The following is a 17,613-nucleotide window of genomic DNA, read 5'->3' on the forward strand; positions in this document are numbered from 1 at the left end:
GCTCTTCCAGAGGCGCTGAGTTCGGTTCCCAGAACCTATGTCAGGTGGCTCACACCTGTTTGTCACTCCAGCTCCAGAGAATCCAATGTTTTCTTCTGGACACCTTGGGTAATACACCACACATGTGCCATGCACTCACACAGGCACACACATACATACAGATAAATATTAATTAAAAAAAAAGAAAATTATGTATAAAACTTGTAATAATTTGTATTATACAGCTTTAATACAGATAATCCATTCAGCAGCTTTGTAAACATGGCCTTTGCCACTTGGTGTGTGGCCTTAATGTTGTCTCTGGAAGAACAATGCCCTCAAGAGTCAGCATAGCTTTAGACATGCTTTGGGGATCTATTCTGCTCTCAAATCTTCAACAATTGCCATTTTTTTTCTAGCAAGTCAAAAGTATTTCCTCTTTTTCCATGGTCTTTTAAGCATTTGTGAGCACTTGAATATGATGATCCCTACCATTAGGAGAGCCTGCTTAAATGCCAAGCTCCATGCTGTTATTCTGATAGTATAGCAGCAGTGAGGACATGAAATAGGTGATGTTCTGACTCATTTCTTGTAGTATTCCTTTACTCCTGCTTGTGAGGTAGACACTCTTCTTACTTCCACTTTGAGCCACTGAGAGATTGTGCAATAGGCCTAAGGGAGCATAGTAGGTGAGCAGCAGAGCCAGGTTCACTCCCAGGGGATGTGACTACAGAGCTTCTATTACTAAGTCATTTGTAAGCAGTTTTCACACCACTTATTTCCACTATTCACAACTTTGTGAGGTTAGTTATATGCTCACTGTTTTAGAGAGATGAAATAGACTGAAAGATAAATAATGAACTTGTTACTAGCACTGTACGTGACCAAGATGAGGTTCAAGTTCAGACACAGTACATTATTAGCACAGTAAATTCTTCCTCTTACATTGTTTTTGTCATTTCTTCCTAGTTGAAATTGAAGCTTTGAAGACAAATCCACTGTCTTACATATTCTCATAATATTTGCATAGTACTTCTCACAATCCAAAGCAGTGCTAAAGTGCTTGATTTGTGGGACTGACCCTAACACACACCACAGTTTACTGTTTGGTAATTCCTTTAAAATTAATGGTTTCTTGATGGGGTGAGCTGCAGTGCTGCCTCTCAGGTTGGCATTGCTGCCTTTGGGTATATGGTGACTATAAAAAGTAGCTTGCTTTTGAGTTCTTCCTCTGTTTTGCAGGTATTATGAAGCATTTCCACCACTTTCTGAGAAACCAGTTTGCCTGCAAGAGATTATGACCGTGTGGAACAAGGCCAAACCCTGTTCTTACTCTAGCTCCTCTTCATCATCCACAGCCCCACCAGCAAGCACAGATACATCTTCTCCAAAGGACTGCAATAGTGAGAGTGAAGCCATCAGAGAAAGAAGCAGTGCCTCCTCCATTCCCATGCACGAGAAAGCCCAGAGCAGGAGTAGACATGAGAAGGAAAACAGGTTGAACAACAGCCCCATCGAAGAAAAGCCTGCCTTGTACAAAAAGCAGATCCGGCACAAACCTGAAGGGAAGATCCGCCCTCGCTCATGGTCATCTGGCTCTAGTGAAGCAGGCTCAAGTTCAAGTGGTAATCAGGGAGAATTAAAAACATCCATGAAGTATGTTAAAGTCAGACACAAGGCACGAGAAATTCGAAACAAAAAAGGGCGGAATGGACAAAGCAGGCTGTCCCTGAAGCACTGTGAGAAGGCAGAGAGAGGAGTCCATGGGGGTGGTGGCGGCAGCAGCAGCAGCAGCAGCAGCAGTGGGTCTGTCAGGCAGCTGTGCAAGCGGGGTAAGAGACCAGCAAAGGAGACGGGGAGAAGCGACCCCGGGATCACTGCAGGGAAAGACCTGTATGTGGAGAGCAGAAACAACAAAGAGTACAAGGAAGAGCCACTGTGGTACACTGAACCCATTGCTGAATATTTTGTTCCTTTGAGTAGAAAAAGCAAACTAGAGACCACATACCGAAACAGGGAAGATACAAGTGCTCTGACAGCAGAGGCCGTGGAAGACTTGTCTGAATCTGTGCGTGGTCTGTGTATCAGCAACAGTAATATCCATAGAACATACCTCGCAGCAGGTACTTTCATCGATGGTCATTTTGTAGAAATGCCTGCAGTTTTAAACGAGGATCTTGACCTCGCTGGGACCTCATTATGTTCTCTACCAGAGGACAATAAATTCCTGGATGATATTCATCTGTCAGAACTAACACACTTCTATGAAGTGGATATTGATCAATCCATGTTGGATCCTGGTGCCTCAGAAACAATGCAAGGAGAAAGTCGGATTTTGAATATGATTCGACAAAAAAGCAAGGAGACTACCGATTTTGAGGCAGAATGTTGCATAGTGTTAGATGGTATGGAGTTGCAAGGGGAACGTGCAATATGGACAGATTCTACCAGCTCTGTGGGTGCTGAGGGCTTCTTCCTGCAAGACCTTGGCAATCTGGCTCAGTTTTGGGAGTGTTGTTCGTCCAGTTCAGGCGATGCTGATGGGGAGAGTTTTGGAGGAGACTCTCCAGTTAGACTCTCTCCTATCTTGGACAGCACGATACTCAGTTCACACATGCTTGCTGGCAATCAAGAGCCCTTTTCCAATATTAATGAAGGATCTGGTATAAACTCTTGTTTTTCAGTATTTGAAGTGCAATGCAGTAATTCTGTTTTACCATTTTCTTTTGAAACACTCAACTTGGGAAGTGAACATACAGATTCTAGTGCTAATATGCTGGGGAAAACACAGTCTAGATTGCTAATATGGACCAAAAATAGTGCCTTTGAAGAAAATGAACACTGTTCTAATCTTTCAACAAGAACTTGTAGTCCGTGGTCCCATTCAGAAGAAGCACGCTCGGACAACGAGACACTAAACATTCAGTTTGAAGAATCGACACAGTTTACTGCAGAAGATATTAATTATGTGGTTCCCAGAGTCTCGTCAGATTATGTAGATGAAGAACTTCTAGATTTTTTGCAGGATGAAACTTGTCAACCAAACAGTAGAACTTTAGGAGAAATTCCTACATTAGTTTTCAAAAAAAGATCTAAGCTAGAATCTGTGTGTGGTATTCAGCTAGAACAAAAGGCAGAAAATAAGAACTTTGAAACTACACAAGCATGTAGTGAAAGCAGTCCACATGGAGATGGCTACAGCTCAGGGGTTATCAAAGACATTTGGACAAAGATGGCAGATAGAAGTTCTGTGGCTGCAGTAGAGACAGAAGGAACTGGGGAGGAGTTGTTCTCCACAGATGTAAATAACTACTGCTGCTGTTTGGACACTGATGCTAAGATGGAAGCCCTTCAAGAGCCTAGTAGGGCTGTGCAGAGGTCAGAGTATCATCTCTGGGAGGGACAGAAGGAGAACCTGGAGAAAAGAGCATTTGTCTCTAGTGAGCTGTCGAAGGTGGATGTTGGTGACTACACCACACCCTCTAAACCTTGGGATGTGGCCCAAGATAAAGAGAACACATTCATTCTTGGAGGAGTTTATGGAGAACTCAAAACGTTCAACAGCGATGGGGAGTGGGCAGTTGTACCACCTGGTCACCCAAAAGGGAGCTTGTTACAATGTGCAGCCTCTGATGTCGTGACAATAGCTGGTACAGATGTCTTTATGACCCCTGGAAACAGCTTTGCTCCTGGTCACAGACAGCTCTGGAAGCCCTTTGTGTCATTTGAACAGAATGATATGCCGAAGAGTGGGGAAAATGGGTTAAACAAAGGATTTTCTTTTATCTTCCATGAAGACTTGCTGGGAGCCTGCGGTAACTTTCAAGTTGAAGATCCTGGGCTTGAATATTCATTCTCTTCCTTTGACCTAAGCAACCCTCTCTCACAGGTTCTCCACGTAGAGTGTTCATTTGAACCAGAAGGGATTGCATCTTTCAGCCCCAGTTTTAAGCCGAAATCAATCCTCTGCTCTGACTCAGACAGTGAGGTTTTTCACCCCAGAATATGTGGTGTCGACAGGACACAGTACAGGGCTATTCGAATTTCTCCTCGGACTCACTTTCGCCCAATTTCTGCATCCGAACTATCCCCTGGAGGAGGAAGCGAGTCAGAATTTGAATCTGAAAAAGATGAAGCAAATATTCCCATTCCTTCTCAAGTTGATGTATTTGAAGACCCACAAGCAGATCTCAAACCTCTAGAAGAAGATGCAGAGAAAGAAGGCCACTACTATGGAAAATCAGAGCTTGAGTCTGGGAAGTTCCTGCCCAGGTTAAAAAAATCTGGAATGGAGAAGAGTGCTCAGACGTCACTGGATTCCCAGGAGGAGGCAACTGGGATTCTGCCAGTAGGAAAACAAAATCAGTGTTTAGAATGTAACTTTAATGAATCTCTGGAAATAAATTTAGAAAGCTCAACAGCAAATTGTAAAATAATGACACAATGTGAAGAGGAAATGAATGATTTTTGCAGTTGCAAAGCAGGTTGTCAGTTTCCTGCTTGTGAAGATAATCCTGTTTCTTCAGGACAACTGGAAGAGGTATGTGTCAGTATTTATTAAGGGATCTGATCAGACATTAATGAAGAGCAGCTTTATCAGACAAGAAAAGTGGAGCTGAATTACTGGGAAATTAATTAAAGTATTTTAGAACTTAGAATCCTTAGTTTACATTTAAGGACTTAAAATGGATTTGCTATTTACCAATTTGAAGTAAATAATTGACTCTGCATGGAAAAGGCATAATAACTCAAAGGATGTAAAATTCTTATGTAATAAGTGTTCAGTGTGGATAAACCGTAAGGCCTATATGTAAGCATCCTAGCTTTCAAGTCAGGGAGTCAGAATGCAGCTGTGAGCAAAGAATGTTGATCACTTTTATTATAGCTATGTATTCCCTGCAAAATACCTTACATCTGGACACTGCTTTCTAAAGTGTGTTGTGGTTCATGTATGAATGGACCAAGTGAAGTGAAATGTCTTTTCCAGTGCTCAGTGAGAAGGGGCTGTGGAGTAGGGAGTTTCACATAAAACTGCTAGTGATGTTAGTGTCAGCAGTTTTGTTAAGGGAGTAATCATCCCCCTTGAGGATATTTCTAGGAAGTACCTTGAAGTTAAATTGACTACACCAGAACTGACACAGCAATAAGCTGTTGCACAGAAAAACAGAGCTGCCTGCCCACTTTATTTGATGATTAGTTGGTTGGCACAGCAGTGCCTGTTTCTCTTCCCAGAAGCAGGTTGTTAAACAGTGTGGAGGGCAGGCTCAAGTCATAACCACCTGATACAGACGGCTCTGTGTTGCCCTTCCTCTCATCTGCCTCACTCACTGGCTCCCACCATCCTGTGAGGCCTTCACATCTACCTTCTTCACCGATACCTCCCTAAATCCTGTTCTGTCCTCATCCCACCTCATAGTAGCATTAATTTCTCCCTTTTCTTGATTTACCTGCACTCTGCTTCTTTTTAAAATTGTGTTGTGGAGTTTTCCTGTCTCATGAGTTCCTCTCTTTTTTTTTGTGGGGTGGGGAGGTTACTTGGCTCCTGGCTTCTGTGGCTGGGCACCGTGCACTCACTCATGTGAGTCACAGTGCCTAGGTGTGCAACTGCTTGCCTTTGGGTGGTTGCAAAAGCCTCAGGGGAACTTGAAGATTGCTGCTCTAGTCAGCATGTTTCTTGGTCTATAAAGGCTAAGTTTAATCCCCTGAAGTCCTGAACTCTGAACTGTTAAGGAAAAACCAGCATTGTTGTTAGCCTTTATGTGTTCTTGTGTTGCCCCCATTTTCCTCCTTAAATGTTCCTTTATGTACTTTGTATTTCACCTGGTTCCAGATTGGGAAGAAAGAAAATGAGGAAAGAAGCAAGATTCCACCTACTACTACCATATTCCTTCGCTTTCTAGTATGTTGATGTATTTCCGTGTTCTCAGAATTCTGGGGTTTTTCTGAGAGGTCTTAGCTTGCAGCAGACTTGTGGGGACATCTTGAGAGTGCAGGTGCTGTCATGCTGTCAGCATCACTTCAGGTTGGAGCTCACTTCATAGGCTGACTTGAATCGAGAGTGGCTTAAAGGGACAGTTTGAGACCAGGCTGAGGCTAGGACTTGTGTCTCTCTACCTTATCACAATCACCGGGCCAGTTATGAGGAGTTCCTAAGAGATGCCTTTGCCTAAGTGGAGCTAGGCTCTGGAGGGCATGGGTAGGCATGTAAAGGTTATTAAGATTCTTCTGCTTCAGTGCAAGAGGATGAAACCAGGGGACTACTGTATGAATTAGTGTTTAGAACCATGAAAAGAATAGGGTGTACTTAAAAGGTGAGCCAAACTGGGCAGACATGATTTTGATGCCTAGTTTGAGCCTGTCACAAAGGGAAGGGCCTTAAGGAGTGGGATGCCATCCTTGTCTGTGAGAAGTTCAGTCTGGGCAAGAAGCCCAGTTTGTAAACCACATATCTTACCTGAAATGGGCTGTTCATAGGAAGTTACAGGAGGTAATGCACACAATGAAAAGGCTCCTACCACCAGCCCTCAGTAGTGCTAGCTGTGGTAAAGCCCACCAAGAGTGTTTTCTACATGGTATGCTTCCCTTTTAACTGAAATGGCCTTTATGTAATCACCCTTTCTTTTTATTTTTCAAACACTTCCCTTGTGTAGTTTACCAGAGTTTAAAAGATAGTTCTTTATCTTTTAGGACATCAGGGCAAGTGTAGTTATGGGTGATATGGTAGGTGGAACAGTGGAAAGGGAGCCCTGGAGACTGTCGGAACCTCACCAGAACCATTCCAGGGCATGGACACTGCAGCTGTTTTGAACACACCTGGATGTGTAGGAGCAGAGGGATGCAGGCCATGTGAGCAGAGGCTAGGTAGGGAACCTGGGCTGGACTGAATACAGTCCATCAAATCACTGCAAAAAGCAAGAACTAGTACAGAGAGTGTACCTCATGTTTCTCTTGCACAGAAATATGGCACGGGTGTCATCTTCTTGTGGGCTCTTACTTGCTTACTTAATGCCAAGCACTTTAACATGGAAAAGAAGCCAGATTCGTCGTCCCTGTCTTCAAGGGAGATAAACTCATTTTGTCCCAACCACATTACACTGTGAGGTCAGCATGTCTGGAGGTTGGAGAAGTAGCAGAAGTCATCCTGGCTTGTGGTACACATCCTTCCTGTACCAGCTTTGTCAGTATTGTCCTGCTAGACAGCCACAGAGACTTAGTTTCTCAACTGGTAGCTTGGAATGTTTCAAAAAGAGACCCATCCTATTCCACAGTGAGGATCAGACAGTGCTCTCCCGGCTCTGCACCTCCAGAAGCAGAGAGCAAGAGCAGGCCCTTCCAATCTCCAGTGGATGTTCTCTTGTTTACATGACGTTTCTTTAAGAGAGGTCCATAGAAAGCTTTCTCCGCCATTTGTGACCCAGTGATGAAGAATGACCAGCGGGAAAGGGGCACTGGACCCCAAGGAAAGGAAACCTTACCACCTTTCTCTGTAGCAGAAAGACTGCTTAGTGGGAGTGTGCACTATGGAATCCATAACTTGACTGCCAGTTTCTGGAGAACCTCTGAGAGTTGCTAAAGTATATGTGCTCAGTCTTGTTGGGTGAAGTGCGTTCCCTCCCTTTTCATCATCCTGTTCCTGGCATGTATGCAGTACTCTGTTCAGTGCTACTGCAGGTGCTCGAATCATTTGCTAGGAGCCTTGTGGAGTTTTCCTGCAGGCTTGGGTGCTAACGGCAAACATGCAAGGTTAGTGCTGTGTGAGGCTATGAGCATCATTTGAAGGAAGGCAGAGAACTGGATGAGACACTGGGTGAGTTGAGAATGCTGGAAGCAGCTGGCTGTGTTAAAGAGCTAGGTAGGCTTTCTCTCAGAGCTCCAATCGGGTATGTACCTGGAGGTGGGAGGAGCAGCTCCTATGGATGGCACTGCTCTGTTCTGTCCCGTTCCAGTTTCTTCTCCTCTTCCGTTGTGTCCTATTCCCCACCCCCATTTCAGGCTGGCCTTGAGCTCACTATGTAATTAACTTTACAGGTGATCTTTGAGTTTGTGATCCTCCTGACTCTCCCTGTCTGTATTCTTTGCATTCATTGAGTTAAAACATTAAACAGGCCTGAGATGAGCAAACTGTCGTGGAGTTTCGTGTTCCCAAAAGCTGGGAATAACTGAGTAGAAAGGTGTCGTGAAATTGTGCATGCTTGTTGAATATGGATGGCTGCTGCAGCATAAAAGAGAAGACAGTGAATCTCAGACATAGGAATTGACACCCAAAGGGAGGATTCAGAAAAGACTTCTCAAATAATGACAGACACTGGCAAGAACCACATCAGGCTGAAGAGAAGACTTGATGTGCCCTGGAGTCAGAGACAGCCTGGAAGCCAGTTTTTGTAGTCTCTAGACAGAGTACTCTGCCTAGAGGTGCGGAGATGACCAAGATTGCACTCTTGTCCTTAAGCTTCCTGGGCTTTCACATCTGACCACATCTTGGTGTGTACCCCAGTTCCTGGGTGATATCTTGACTGATCAAACCTGTTTTCCTTACCTCACCTATCCTCCTTGATTAACTCTGTGTCTCTTCCCATTTCAAGAGATTGGAAGACAGTAAGTAGCACAACTAACCTCACAGATAGGAATTCAGCAACCTGTTCCCTCTTCTCTCTCAGTTGTACTGTGGAATGATGGAGATAATTCTGGCCACTCCTCCTTGCTGCCCTAAGAAGTACCAGGTCATCTCCCAGAGTAGAGAAGGATGTTGCAAATTGTTATCAGCTGCCAGTACCCACTTTTACTGCAGACCTTGTACACCATTGGCTTTATTTGCATTTAGCTCAGCTTTGTCAAGCCCTGGAGTAGTACTCATGTTATTAGAATAGACCATAGGGGGACTAAGAAAGGTTGACTACTCTGAGCATACAGTACAATTTGCCTTCAGTTCCTAATTTAGAACTATTTCTGAAAAGTTATGTTAAATGAAAATAAAGGTTTAAAATATATTTCCCACTTCAAAATGTAATTTTTGAAAACTTACTAGATAATGCAGTTTTAGACCCATAAAATAATTTACAGTTCAAAGCATAACAAAACCCTGTTAGGAAATAAATGGTCGTTAGCTGCTGAAACAGTTCAGGTTTTGACCTTGAACAAATGATGTCATGAAATTGTACACGTTAACAGGCATTCTGGTAAGCTCACAGCATTAAGATTCTGGAGATACAAAGATGGAGAGCCTAGGCTTTGCTCTGGGGAGCTTGTGGCAGGCCTCTCAGGCTCAGTGATGAAGGGCAGGAACACCGTCATACCAGAATATGTGTCTACAAAAGCTGCCTGTGAGGCTCATGACCACTCCAAGGAGTTGATGGTCACCAGTGACAGCTTCCTATAGTCTGTTCCCACTGCCCAGGAGGGAGAGCAGGGTCTGAGCAACCTTTAACATTCCATTTGGGAAGGTTGGAGCCAGCCCTCTTTTCCACAGCACCTCAGACTCAGACCACTGTCACCTGTTGCACTTCAGTAGTCTAAGAGAACTTCCTGTCTGTTGTTGTAGGTCTGTAAGAGGTTTTTGTCAAGACTTTTATTCCATTTGGAGTTGAAGTACTTCTTAAGGCTTCCTTTATTTACAATGAGCATATGGGCCTTTTTCCTTTGACTTATCCTGAACAACAACAAAAAGCTTTAAAAAGGATATTTTTTAATTCACCAACCTAAAATTGCTAGTTACGTAGTCCTTCAGTAATGCTTAAATTTTTCTGTCTGTCCTGAAGGTTTATAAACATGCTCTGTGTTTGGCTTCATCTAAACAGTTTCCTGTATTGAATGCTGATGTGCAAGAAGTGACAAGAAATCAAGAAAAGCAGAGCTGGTGGGAAAAAGCCTTGTACTCTCCCCTTTTTCCCACGTCAGAGTGTGAAGGTAAGGAGACTGGATGTCATCAGTCTGTTCAAATTTCTAATTCACCAAGAACAACAGGTTCTTTGGCTGTGGATACAGTAAAAAAAAAAAAAAAAAAAGTTCCTGTGGCCAGCACTTTGTTACACCCTAGGGACACAGAGATGAATGTAAACTGGACCTCGCTCTTAAACCTAGCCACAGGCTGGTGAGACGGTTTGGAAACTCATTAGAAGCATAAATGGTATGGTGAGATATGTGTGGCCACTGTGACCATAGAGAAGGAAGTCCTCAGGCAATCTTTGTACAAAGGCCATGGAATGTGAAGCAGGTTGAAAGAACTGGGTCCCATTGGGCTAAGCTAGTTTGGAGATGAGCCAGAGAATCTGATGGGAAGGAACCTACAGAATGAGAAGCCTGGTGTGCATTGAGGGGTGGCTATGGAAGGGACTTGTTTGAAGGGTGCTCAGGTCAGATGTGTGCTGAAGACTTGTAGCACAACAGAGATGAAACTGTAACTGCAGAGTTAGGAAATGGAAACAGGATGGGGAGATTTTGTAGTGATTGCACCTGCCCTAAGACTGAGGCATGAACAACAGGAGGGAGTTAGGAAAGGCTCTAGAGCAGTGGTTCTCAAGCTGTGAGTTATGAAGTAGCAATGAAGTAATTTTCCTCACCACAACATGAAGAACTGTATTAAAGGTTCACTGCATTAGGGAGGTTGAGAACCACTGTTTTAGAGAGAAGGGTGGTGAGGATAGTCCTAGTTTGCCAAGGAAAATGCCAGGGCCATAGGAGTATAGATGCAACCTCCTGAGTGACCAGTCTGTGGACACAGGTACAGCTAACAGTACAGGTCAGAAATCCCCAGAGCTGCACCCCAGAAGCCCCTTCCTCCAAAGAACTAGAAGAGCAAGAGGAATATCATCATGTAGCAAAGAAGCTACTTTCTTGGGGATGATTTTTTAAAACATTAAGTTTATACTTCTCATCTTGGTTCATTTTGTCATTCATTAGTAGGAACCCAGTCCCAAATCTCAGCTCTGAATCTTGGATATCCAGTCTGTTGGCAGGTCCAGTGAATGGCTGTATATAATGCTTTTGTATGTGTATATAAAATGGTGCATAGAGAAGCTTGGTGGAGAAAGACTGGTAGCCAGTGTTCTGAATGACAGCTGTGCGTGTGATCCCTGTGAAGCTCCCTTGCAGTGACAGCATGAAACATTCTTTTGTTCTGTCAGTGGTCTCTAGCCTTACATGGAGGTTATGCAAGAAGACAATTAGCTATTCAATCCCTCAAAAGGACTAGGCATTCCTGAAGCTTCTAGTATTAGAAATGGTTAGTGATCAATATGTGCTGCTCTGGACACTGGTTAAGAACTCTGAGTATCCCCAGGAAGAAAACCTGCAGAGAGTCCATGCCCAGATATTTCTGCTGTGTTTGTGTGCCTCTCTGAGCAGAGTGCTGTTCTGGGGATGTACAGATATACTGCCTGTCCTGGATGAGTGTCTTCTGAGTGGGGCTGGAAATAGGATACAGACCAGCACAGCATCTGGGGCTGTAGAGGCAGTGTAGGGCAGAAGCATTGGCTGCTGAACTGGCAGAAATTTGGCTGGCAAAGATGGCTTGGTACAGGAGTGTGGTAGGGACAAGGTCATCCAGGGATAGAGACTACAGAGGGGTTGGTAGCATTCTCCAGTACTTGCACTCTAGCTATTATGTGCTTTGGAGGCTCAGTTGGTATTGACATGTATTGTACAGGCTGTATGGAGTGAGGCCTTTGGGTAGCAGTACAGAATGTGATGAGGGCCCAGGCTGGCAGAGCAAGGCTGAGCTGGAGCCTAGTGCCTCTGCGCATAGCTGCTGGGCCTTTCTGTGTTCTATTGTCTGAATTTATAAAAAGGAAACCATTCCTATTGGGGTGATTATGAGAAATAAACATGCCTCTGCAGCCGGCAAGGTGCCTATAATTGTAACCGACATGCAGTGATTGCTCAACAAACAGTAGCTGTCACTAGGGGCATTACAGGAAACATGGAAGCTCAGCGTGTTTCTCTGCCAAAGCCCTGAATGAAGGTGTGAAGATGGACGTTCTTTTATTCAGTAGCGTTCCTGAACCAGAAAAGAGCCACCTTTCCTGCCACGGCCCCTCTTTTAAGCACCTCTCTTAAGAGGATGGTGTTGCTTCTATTTTCTTCTTTTTTTAAAGATTTATTTATTTATTATGTATACAGTGTTCTGTCTACATGCCAGAAGAGGGCACCAGATCTCATTATAGATGGCTAGGAGCAACCATGTGGTTGCTGGGAATTGAACTCAGGACCTTTGGAAGAGCAGCCAGTGCTCTTAAGCTCTGAGTCATCTTTCCAGCCCACCTTCTGTTTTAAAGAGGTAAGGGGTGTGGCTTGGAAAGTCATGTCACAGATAAGAAGCAGAACCTGGCATTTACTATGGCCTTTGTCACTCAGAGCAATGCCCAGGACTGGAAAGTTATGGAGAAAACCCATAGCAAATAACATCCCATTGACAACTTTGGTGTAACCCTAGCAAGCAGGGATGCAAGGGATTAACATTTCTGAGCTCTTACCAGAGGTAGGTCTAAACTAGCCTGGTTAGAGTCTCCATCCTCAGTGACTCCCATCATTTACCTTCTTCATGGGGTCAGTGGGTAAGAGGCTCGGCTAGGCTAAGGCTAGGCTCAGCATGGGTGCTGTGCTCAGGAGTCACCTGGAAGCTTCTCAGAAGGACTGATGGTCAGTCTCCTGGGGCATAGGCTTTATGAAGTTCCCCAGGTAGCTGAATAATATCAACATGGGTGGAGCACAGTTGAACCTGCTAGTGGATTAGATTCCTCAAACTATGTGGATTGTATTCCTCTTAACGCCAGTCTACATTGCCTTCTGATTCTGTGGGCCTTGGCCAACTGGACCATGAGCCTCCTTTGCCCAGTACACGGGTGTTACAGGCTGTGGTGGGCATGGTGTTAAGTCAGAGCAGACAGCTATTTACCTGCTTTGCTTTCTCATTGGGCTGGCTGTCTGGAACCTCTGCTCCTGTTCCATGAGCATATCTGTGATGCATCGTTCATCTCCCTCCGCTTGACACTCATTCTTGAGAGCACAGGTCTCACGGGTCTTTCTGCCTGTGTCCCAGGACCATCACATCATAGGTCTGTGTATATATTTGTTGAATTGTTGAGATATTTTACAGTAGAATTTGCATATGCTGGCCTGGTTTTTATTATTATTCATTACATACTCATGGCTGAAAGTTTTCAGTTGGCATCATGTTTTCTCATACACTCCAGGCTGGCTATGCTTTCAATGACAAACCTCCAGAGGGTGGGGAGGCCTAGCTTTTCAGTGAGGTAAAGCAAAGGTGTGTGTTTCAACTGTCTTAATTGAATTTCCCCCTTTCCCTCTTTTCCCTTCTCCATTCAAAATGATTAAGAATGTTATACAAATGCCAAGGGAGAGAATGGTATAGAAGAATATCCAGATGCTAAAGAGACACCCAGTCATGAAGAGCGTCTGTTAGATTTTAATAGGGTAAGTGGACTGTCCTCCTCTCTACCACTCTAGTCACAAACTTGGGGAGTCCTATGACCCATCCCTGGCCCGTATTTCCCAGATCCATGGGTGTTGCTCTTCTCCTCTTGACCCTTCCTTTGGGTCTACTTCACCCCACTCCCAAGCTCTAATGTTGCCAGGCCTTCATGAAGAGCCGCTGGTGTCCTCCAGCTTTCTCTCTGCTGCTGGCACAGGGGGTTTTAAGTGCTGTGCTAAGCCTGCTGCTCCTTGTCCAATCCCAGAGCAGCATCTTCCTTTAAGGGTGCTTTTCCAACCTATGTGGAACAGACCCTGCCCTTTCTGTGCTCTTGTGCACTCTCAGAGTGGAGTCCCACCATTTCAGACTCTTCTGTCTCCCCAACAAACCTGTGAGCACTATGAAGGCACATTCACGACCTTGACCTAGCTCGGTCTCAGGCCTTCCGTTGTTAGCCAGGTTAGGACCAATGAATTGAAGTAAGGTCTCAGGCCTTCCATTGTTAGTCAGGTTAGGACCAGTGAATTGAAGTAAGGTCTCAGGCCTTCCATTGTTAGTCAGGTTAGGACCAGTGAATTGAAGGAAACTTATTTTCTTCTCAGAGTTATTAATGTTAACTCAAGCTCTGTAAGAATTTGCCAAAGCACCATGTGGCACTAATCCCACTGACCTATCAGGTTGTGTTAATATGTCCAGGCCCACATGCAAGGCCTCCGCATAGCCTTCCACCTTCAGGGAATGGCTACCCTGCCACCTGTCTCTTCCCCTGTCTCTTCCTCTCACCTCTACATGGAGTGTGTCTGCCAGCCTGTTAATGCACCTCCCCTCCACTTTCCATCCACCTCTTTCCTCCACACCATCCTTTCCACAGTTCAGACCACTGCCACTCCTCAGCAGCAGCCACGGCCTTTCTTGTCCTTGCTTCTGCTTGTCCTTGACAATCATCTCTATTCAACAAGACAGTGACCTCAAAACACCCCTATGCACTAAGTATTCTTGGCATACCCATTTGCAGAGTACAAAATGGAAGCATCTGGAGAAGGGACACAGACGTGGGTGGCCTGCCCCTATAGTCTGTCTGTAGGACCCATGCTCCTACGCTGTGTACTTGGAAGAAATCCAGACTCCTTCCATGGCAGGAAGCCTTGCGTGCTTTGCTCTCACGTAGCTTTTCTGTGCTTCTGCCTTGGGATCAAAAATTGGGACTGTGATAGGGTGGTGCTGGTGGTGGATGTCGTGATGCACTAGGAGGTGTTGCTAGTTGCTGTAAGTGGTGAAAGGGCTACCATTGGCATCTAGTATCCTTGGGGCCCCAGATGCCAGCCCCCCTGTAAACATGAAGAAATGCGCTGTACCACACTAGGTGGTGCTGAACTGCAGTGAGAACACTTTGTTCAAGAGTGCCACCTTCTGGAGCGTGCTGCTCCTGTCCAAAGTGCCCCTTACCTAGTCATCCTCATGTCTACAGTCTGAAGCTATGTCCTTTGGTTGGTTTGTCTGCTGGAACTGTGAGCACCATGGGACTGACCATGTTTGTCTTTCCAGGGGAGCCTATGCAAGGCTTCGTGGGCTACCCTGAACCAGGTTCTCAAAGACCTGTTGAGAGTTAAGGAGTCCCTTTGTCCTACCCTATTGTGGCCACAGAGATTCTTGTGACTAGATGTGCAGAATTAGGATTGGATCCTTCAAGAACAAAGGAGAAATGGTTCCCTCTGAAACAGTGCGACTTCACATCTTTGTAGTTTTCTATAGGAGATATCAATGATTGCTACTTCATCTCTGTTGTCTATGAATAGATTTGGCCTTTGTGGGGGGGGTTCTGATTTTTGGTATATTGAAAATTGTTTCTTGAATTGTAGGTGTCTTCTGTTTATGAAGCAAGATGCACAGGAGAGAGAGGTTCTGAGGCAAAACCAAATGGCCTCCACAGGAAGATGTGTTCCAGCACCAGCTCTGACACAGGCGACACAGGCTCCGAAGCCGGCGGAGAGTGGGTGGGCCCCAGGAGAGAGGAGCTCTTCTCCCGAACACATCTCTGACCCTGCAGAGTAGTACCAGTCATTGAAAATGCTGTGATGGGAAATTGCCTTCTGTGAGGCCTGTTAGTCTAAAGCAGCAACTTAGGTTTCTTCTTCGATTAACTGATCCGCATCAGTGATTACCTTTCTCTTCTTGCTTATTTTAGCGTTGAGGACGGCTGTCCTGTTGAAGATTTGTTTCCAAGCTGTTAAGTTCTTGCTCTCTGAAGTAGACTAGACTGTGCTGTCCAGTGAGGAATGGGTGTGCATGTGCTTGTCCTAGCGCGTCCCGCTTCTGCATCGCAGCTGCAGGCCTCCTTCTGGCGGCTGTGTCGCCATCACCTTGTCAGCACCATGGCGACAACAACCGCCACCGTCCAGAGACTCTAGCTCTGTTCTCTGAGCCAGGAGATCAGTCCTCCCCTGCAGTGGGTCAGGGCCTTGCTGAAGGAGGAGGGAAGCATGGTGACTCATCTGCAGGCTCATTCAGAAGATCTCGTGGACACTGCTGTAGGAACACAAGGGTGTGCTTTAGAGACTTACAGAATACTGTGCTCTCTCTTAGGATCCCCTAAAGTACCATGGAAGATACTGTGGCTTGTGACTTTCTTGCTAGCTGAAGAAGCCAAGGATTTGAGGCATGGGGTGGTGGATGGGGTGAGTTCTGCTACTGCAGCACATCCATGGCAGGCACAGCAGGGTTCTCTGAGCTGCCTTTCCAGCACGTAGTTGAGGACCTTTCTTGCAAATTATCTTCTGGTGACTACATTGAAGTCGCCAAATGAACTTAAAAACATTTGACATGCAGTGAGGCCACCTCATTACCCCAAAGAAATCTTTGGCTGCTGCAGCTAGCTGCTCTTGTGGCTGTGATGTAGTATAGCTTGTATCTCATTTTGTGTTTGAGAGAATGTTTTGGGCAAGTTCTGCTTGCGGTGGGCTGGGGTGGGTAGAGGAGTTTCCCACGTACCTGTGTGATTGCTGTTCTGATCATTGCCTCATGTGACTTGGTGAAGCAGGCTGGCGGCTTGCCTCACACAGTTACATCTAACTGTGCTGATCACCTCTTTGAGCTCTCTCTGTGGCACCGCCATAGGCGGTAGGAGGGCCAATTGTGCAAAACCTAAACATCCGAAATTATTTTTCTCTTTTTAACCAACTTGCTTTTAAAAACACCTTTCTGTGACATGAGTTCAGCATGTCCAGAGCATCAGGAATGGCCTAGAGGTCTAAAGTAGTCCAGCTGGCCTCACCAGTGAGCGGGGCAGCACTAGACATGTGGGTGGCTTCTTAGCGGGGAGTGGAGCTGGCCTCAGGCCTTGCCGGTAGTACTTGATTTGTCGCCTGTTTTTCAGGAAAACAGGAAACATCTTGGAGGCTGTGCAGTCCCTGCATTTCTGTGCATCCTCATCACGAGCAGGCTGGCTTGCTGGCTGGGGCATCTTGCCACCTTAGGGCTTGTTTTCATACAGCACATCTTTCGACACTTTACAGTGGCTTGTGTGTGCGTGTGTGCATGTGGAAGGTTTCATGTTGCTCTTACTTATTTACAGACATCAGATAAGTTTTATGTATCTTTTTCTTCTGGAGCTTCCTAAAATTTGATTAACATCTGCACTGAAATATAACCTATCATCAAAAGCGAAAGGATCGGAAGTTGTAAATTCCTAAAATCAATGCAGTCATGATTACCCTAGAAATTGTTGCTATGACCAAATGGATTTCATACTCAGCCATGAGCTTGGGTGACCTGGACAGCCAGTGTTCATCAGGAAAGGGCTCCAGGTGGCAAAGACACCTCCCTCCTGAGCTGTGGGGAGAGGCCCCCACAGGGGTTGCGCTGGGTCATCAAAGGCAAAGGGATGACTAGATTCTGTGTTTGGTTTCTTTTTGTAGTTAAGTGGCTGAAGCCCAGAGGCTTTGGCACAGGATTGAAGTGTGGTTTTAGTTTCATGAATGGATGATCACAAAAGAAGCATTAAAAAAGTTGGCAAACGCTGAAACGCACTGTGGTATGAAGCGCGTTGCATATCCGTAGCACTGAAGTATCAGCTCCATTCCTGGGCTGAGATTTTTTTTTTTCCGTGGTTGTATTGTTCTGATTTCACGTACACCAGAGTAACTGATTTTTTTTGTTTGTTTTGTTTTGTTTTCTTGTGGAGTTAACACCAAATAAAAATTTCAAAAATG

The 17,613-nt window shown here is 45.2% G+C and overlaps 1 protein-coding gene across 7 annotated transcripts in view; it reads left to right on the forward strand.

The window, feature by feature from the left end:
• Positions 1 to 17,613, forward strand: part of Kiaa0232 (KIAA0232 ortholog) — a 67,583-nt gene extending 49,970 nt beyond the window's left edge. The window contains exons 6-10 of one of the 7 annotated variants that reach the window (XM_060365422.1): positions 1,222 to 4,519; positions 5,810 to 5,878; positions 9,735 to 9,882; positions 13,310 to 13,407; positions 15,265 to 17,613. In XM_060365422.1, the coding sequence (XP_060221405.1) occupies positions 1,222 to 4,519; positions 5,810 to 5,878; positions 9,735 to 9,882; positions 13,310 to 13,407; positions 15,265 to 15,444 (3,793 nt within the window). In that variant the 3' untranslated portion in view covers positions 15,445 to 17,613. The remainder of the gene's footprint in view (positions 1 to 1,221; positions 4,520 to 5,809; positions 5,879 to 9,734; positions 9,883 to 13,309; positions 13,408 to 15,264) is intronic. The other 6 variants (XM_060365423.1, XM_060365424.1, XM_060365425.1 and 3 more) reach the window with 6 other exon arrangements.

This window comes from Meriones unguiculatus, chromosome 12 (genome assembly GCF_030254825.1).
Source record: "Meriones unguiculatus strain TT.TT164.6M chromosome 12, Bangor_MerUng_6.1, whole genome shotgun sequence".
Lineage (NCBI taxonomy): Eukaryota > Metazoa > Chordata > Mammalia > Rodentia > Muridae > Meriones > Meriones unguiculatus.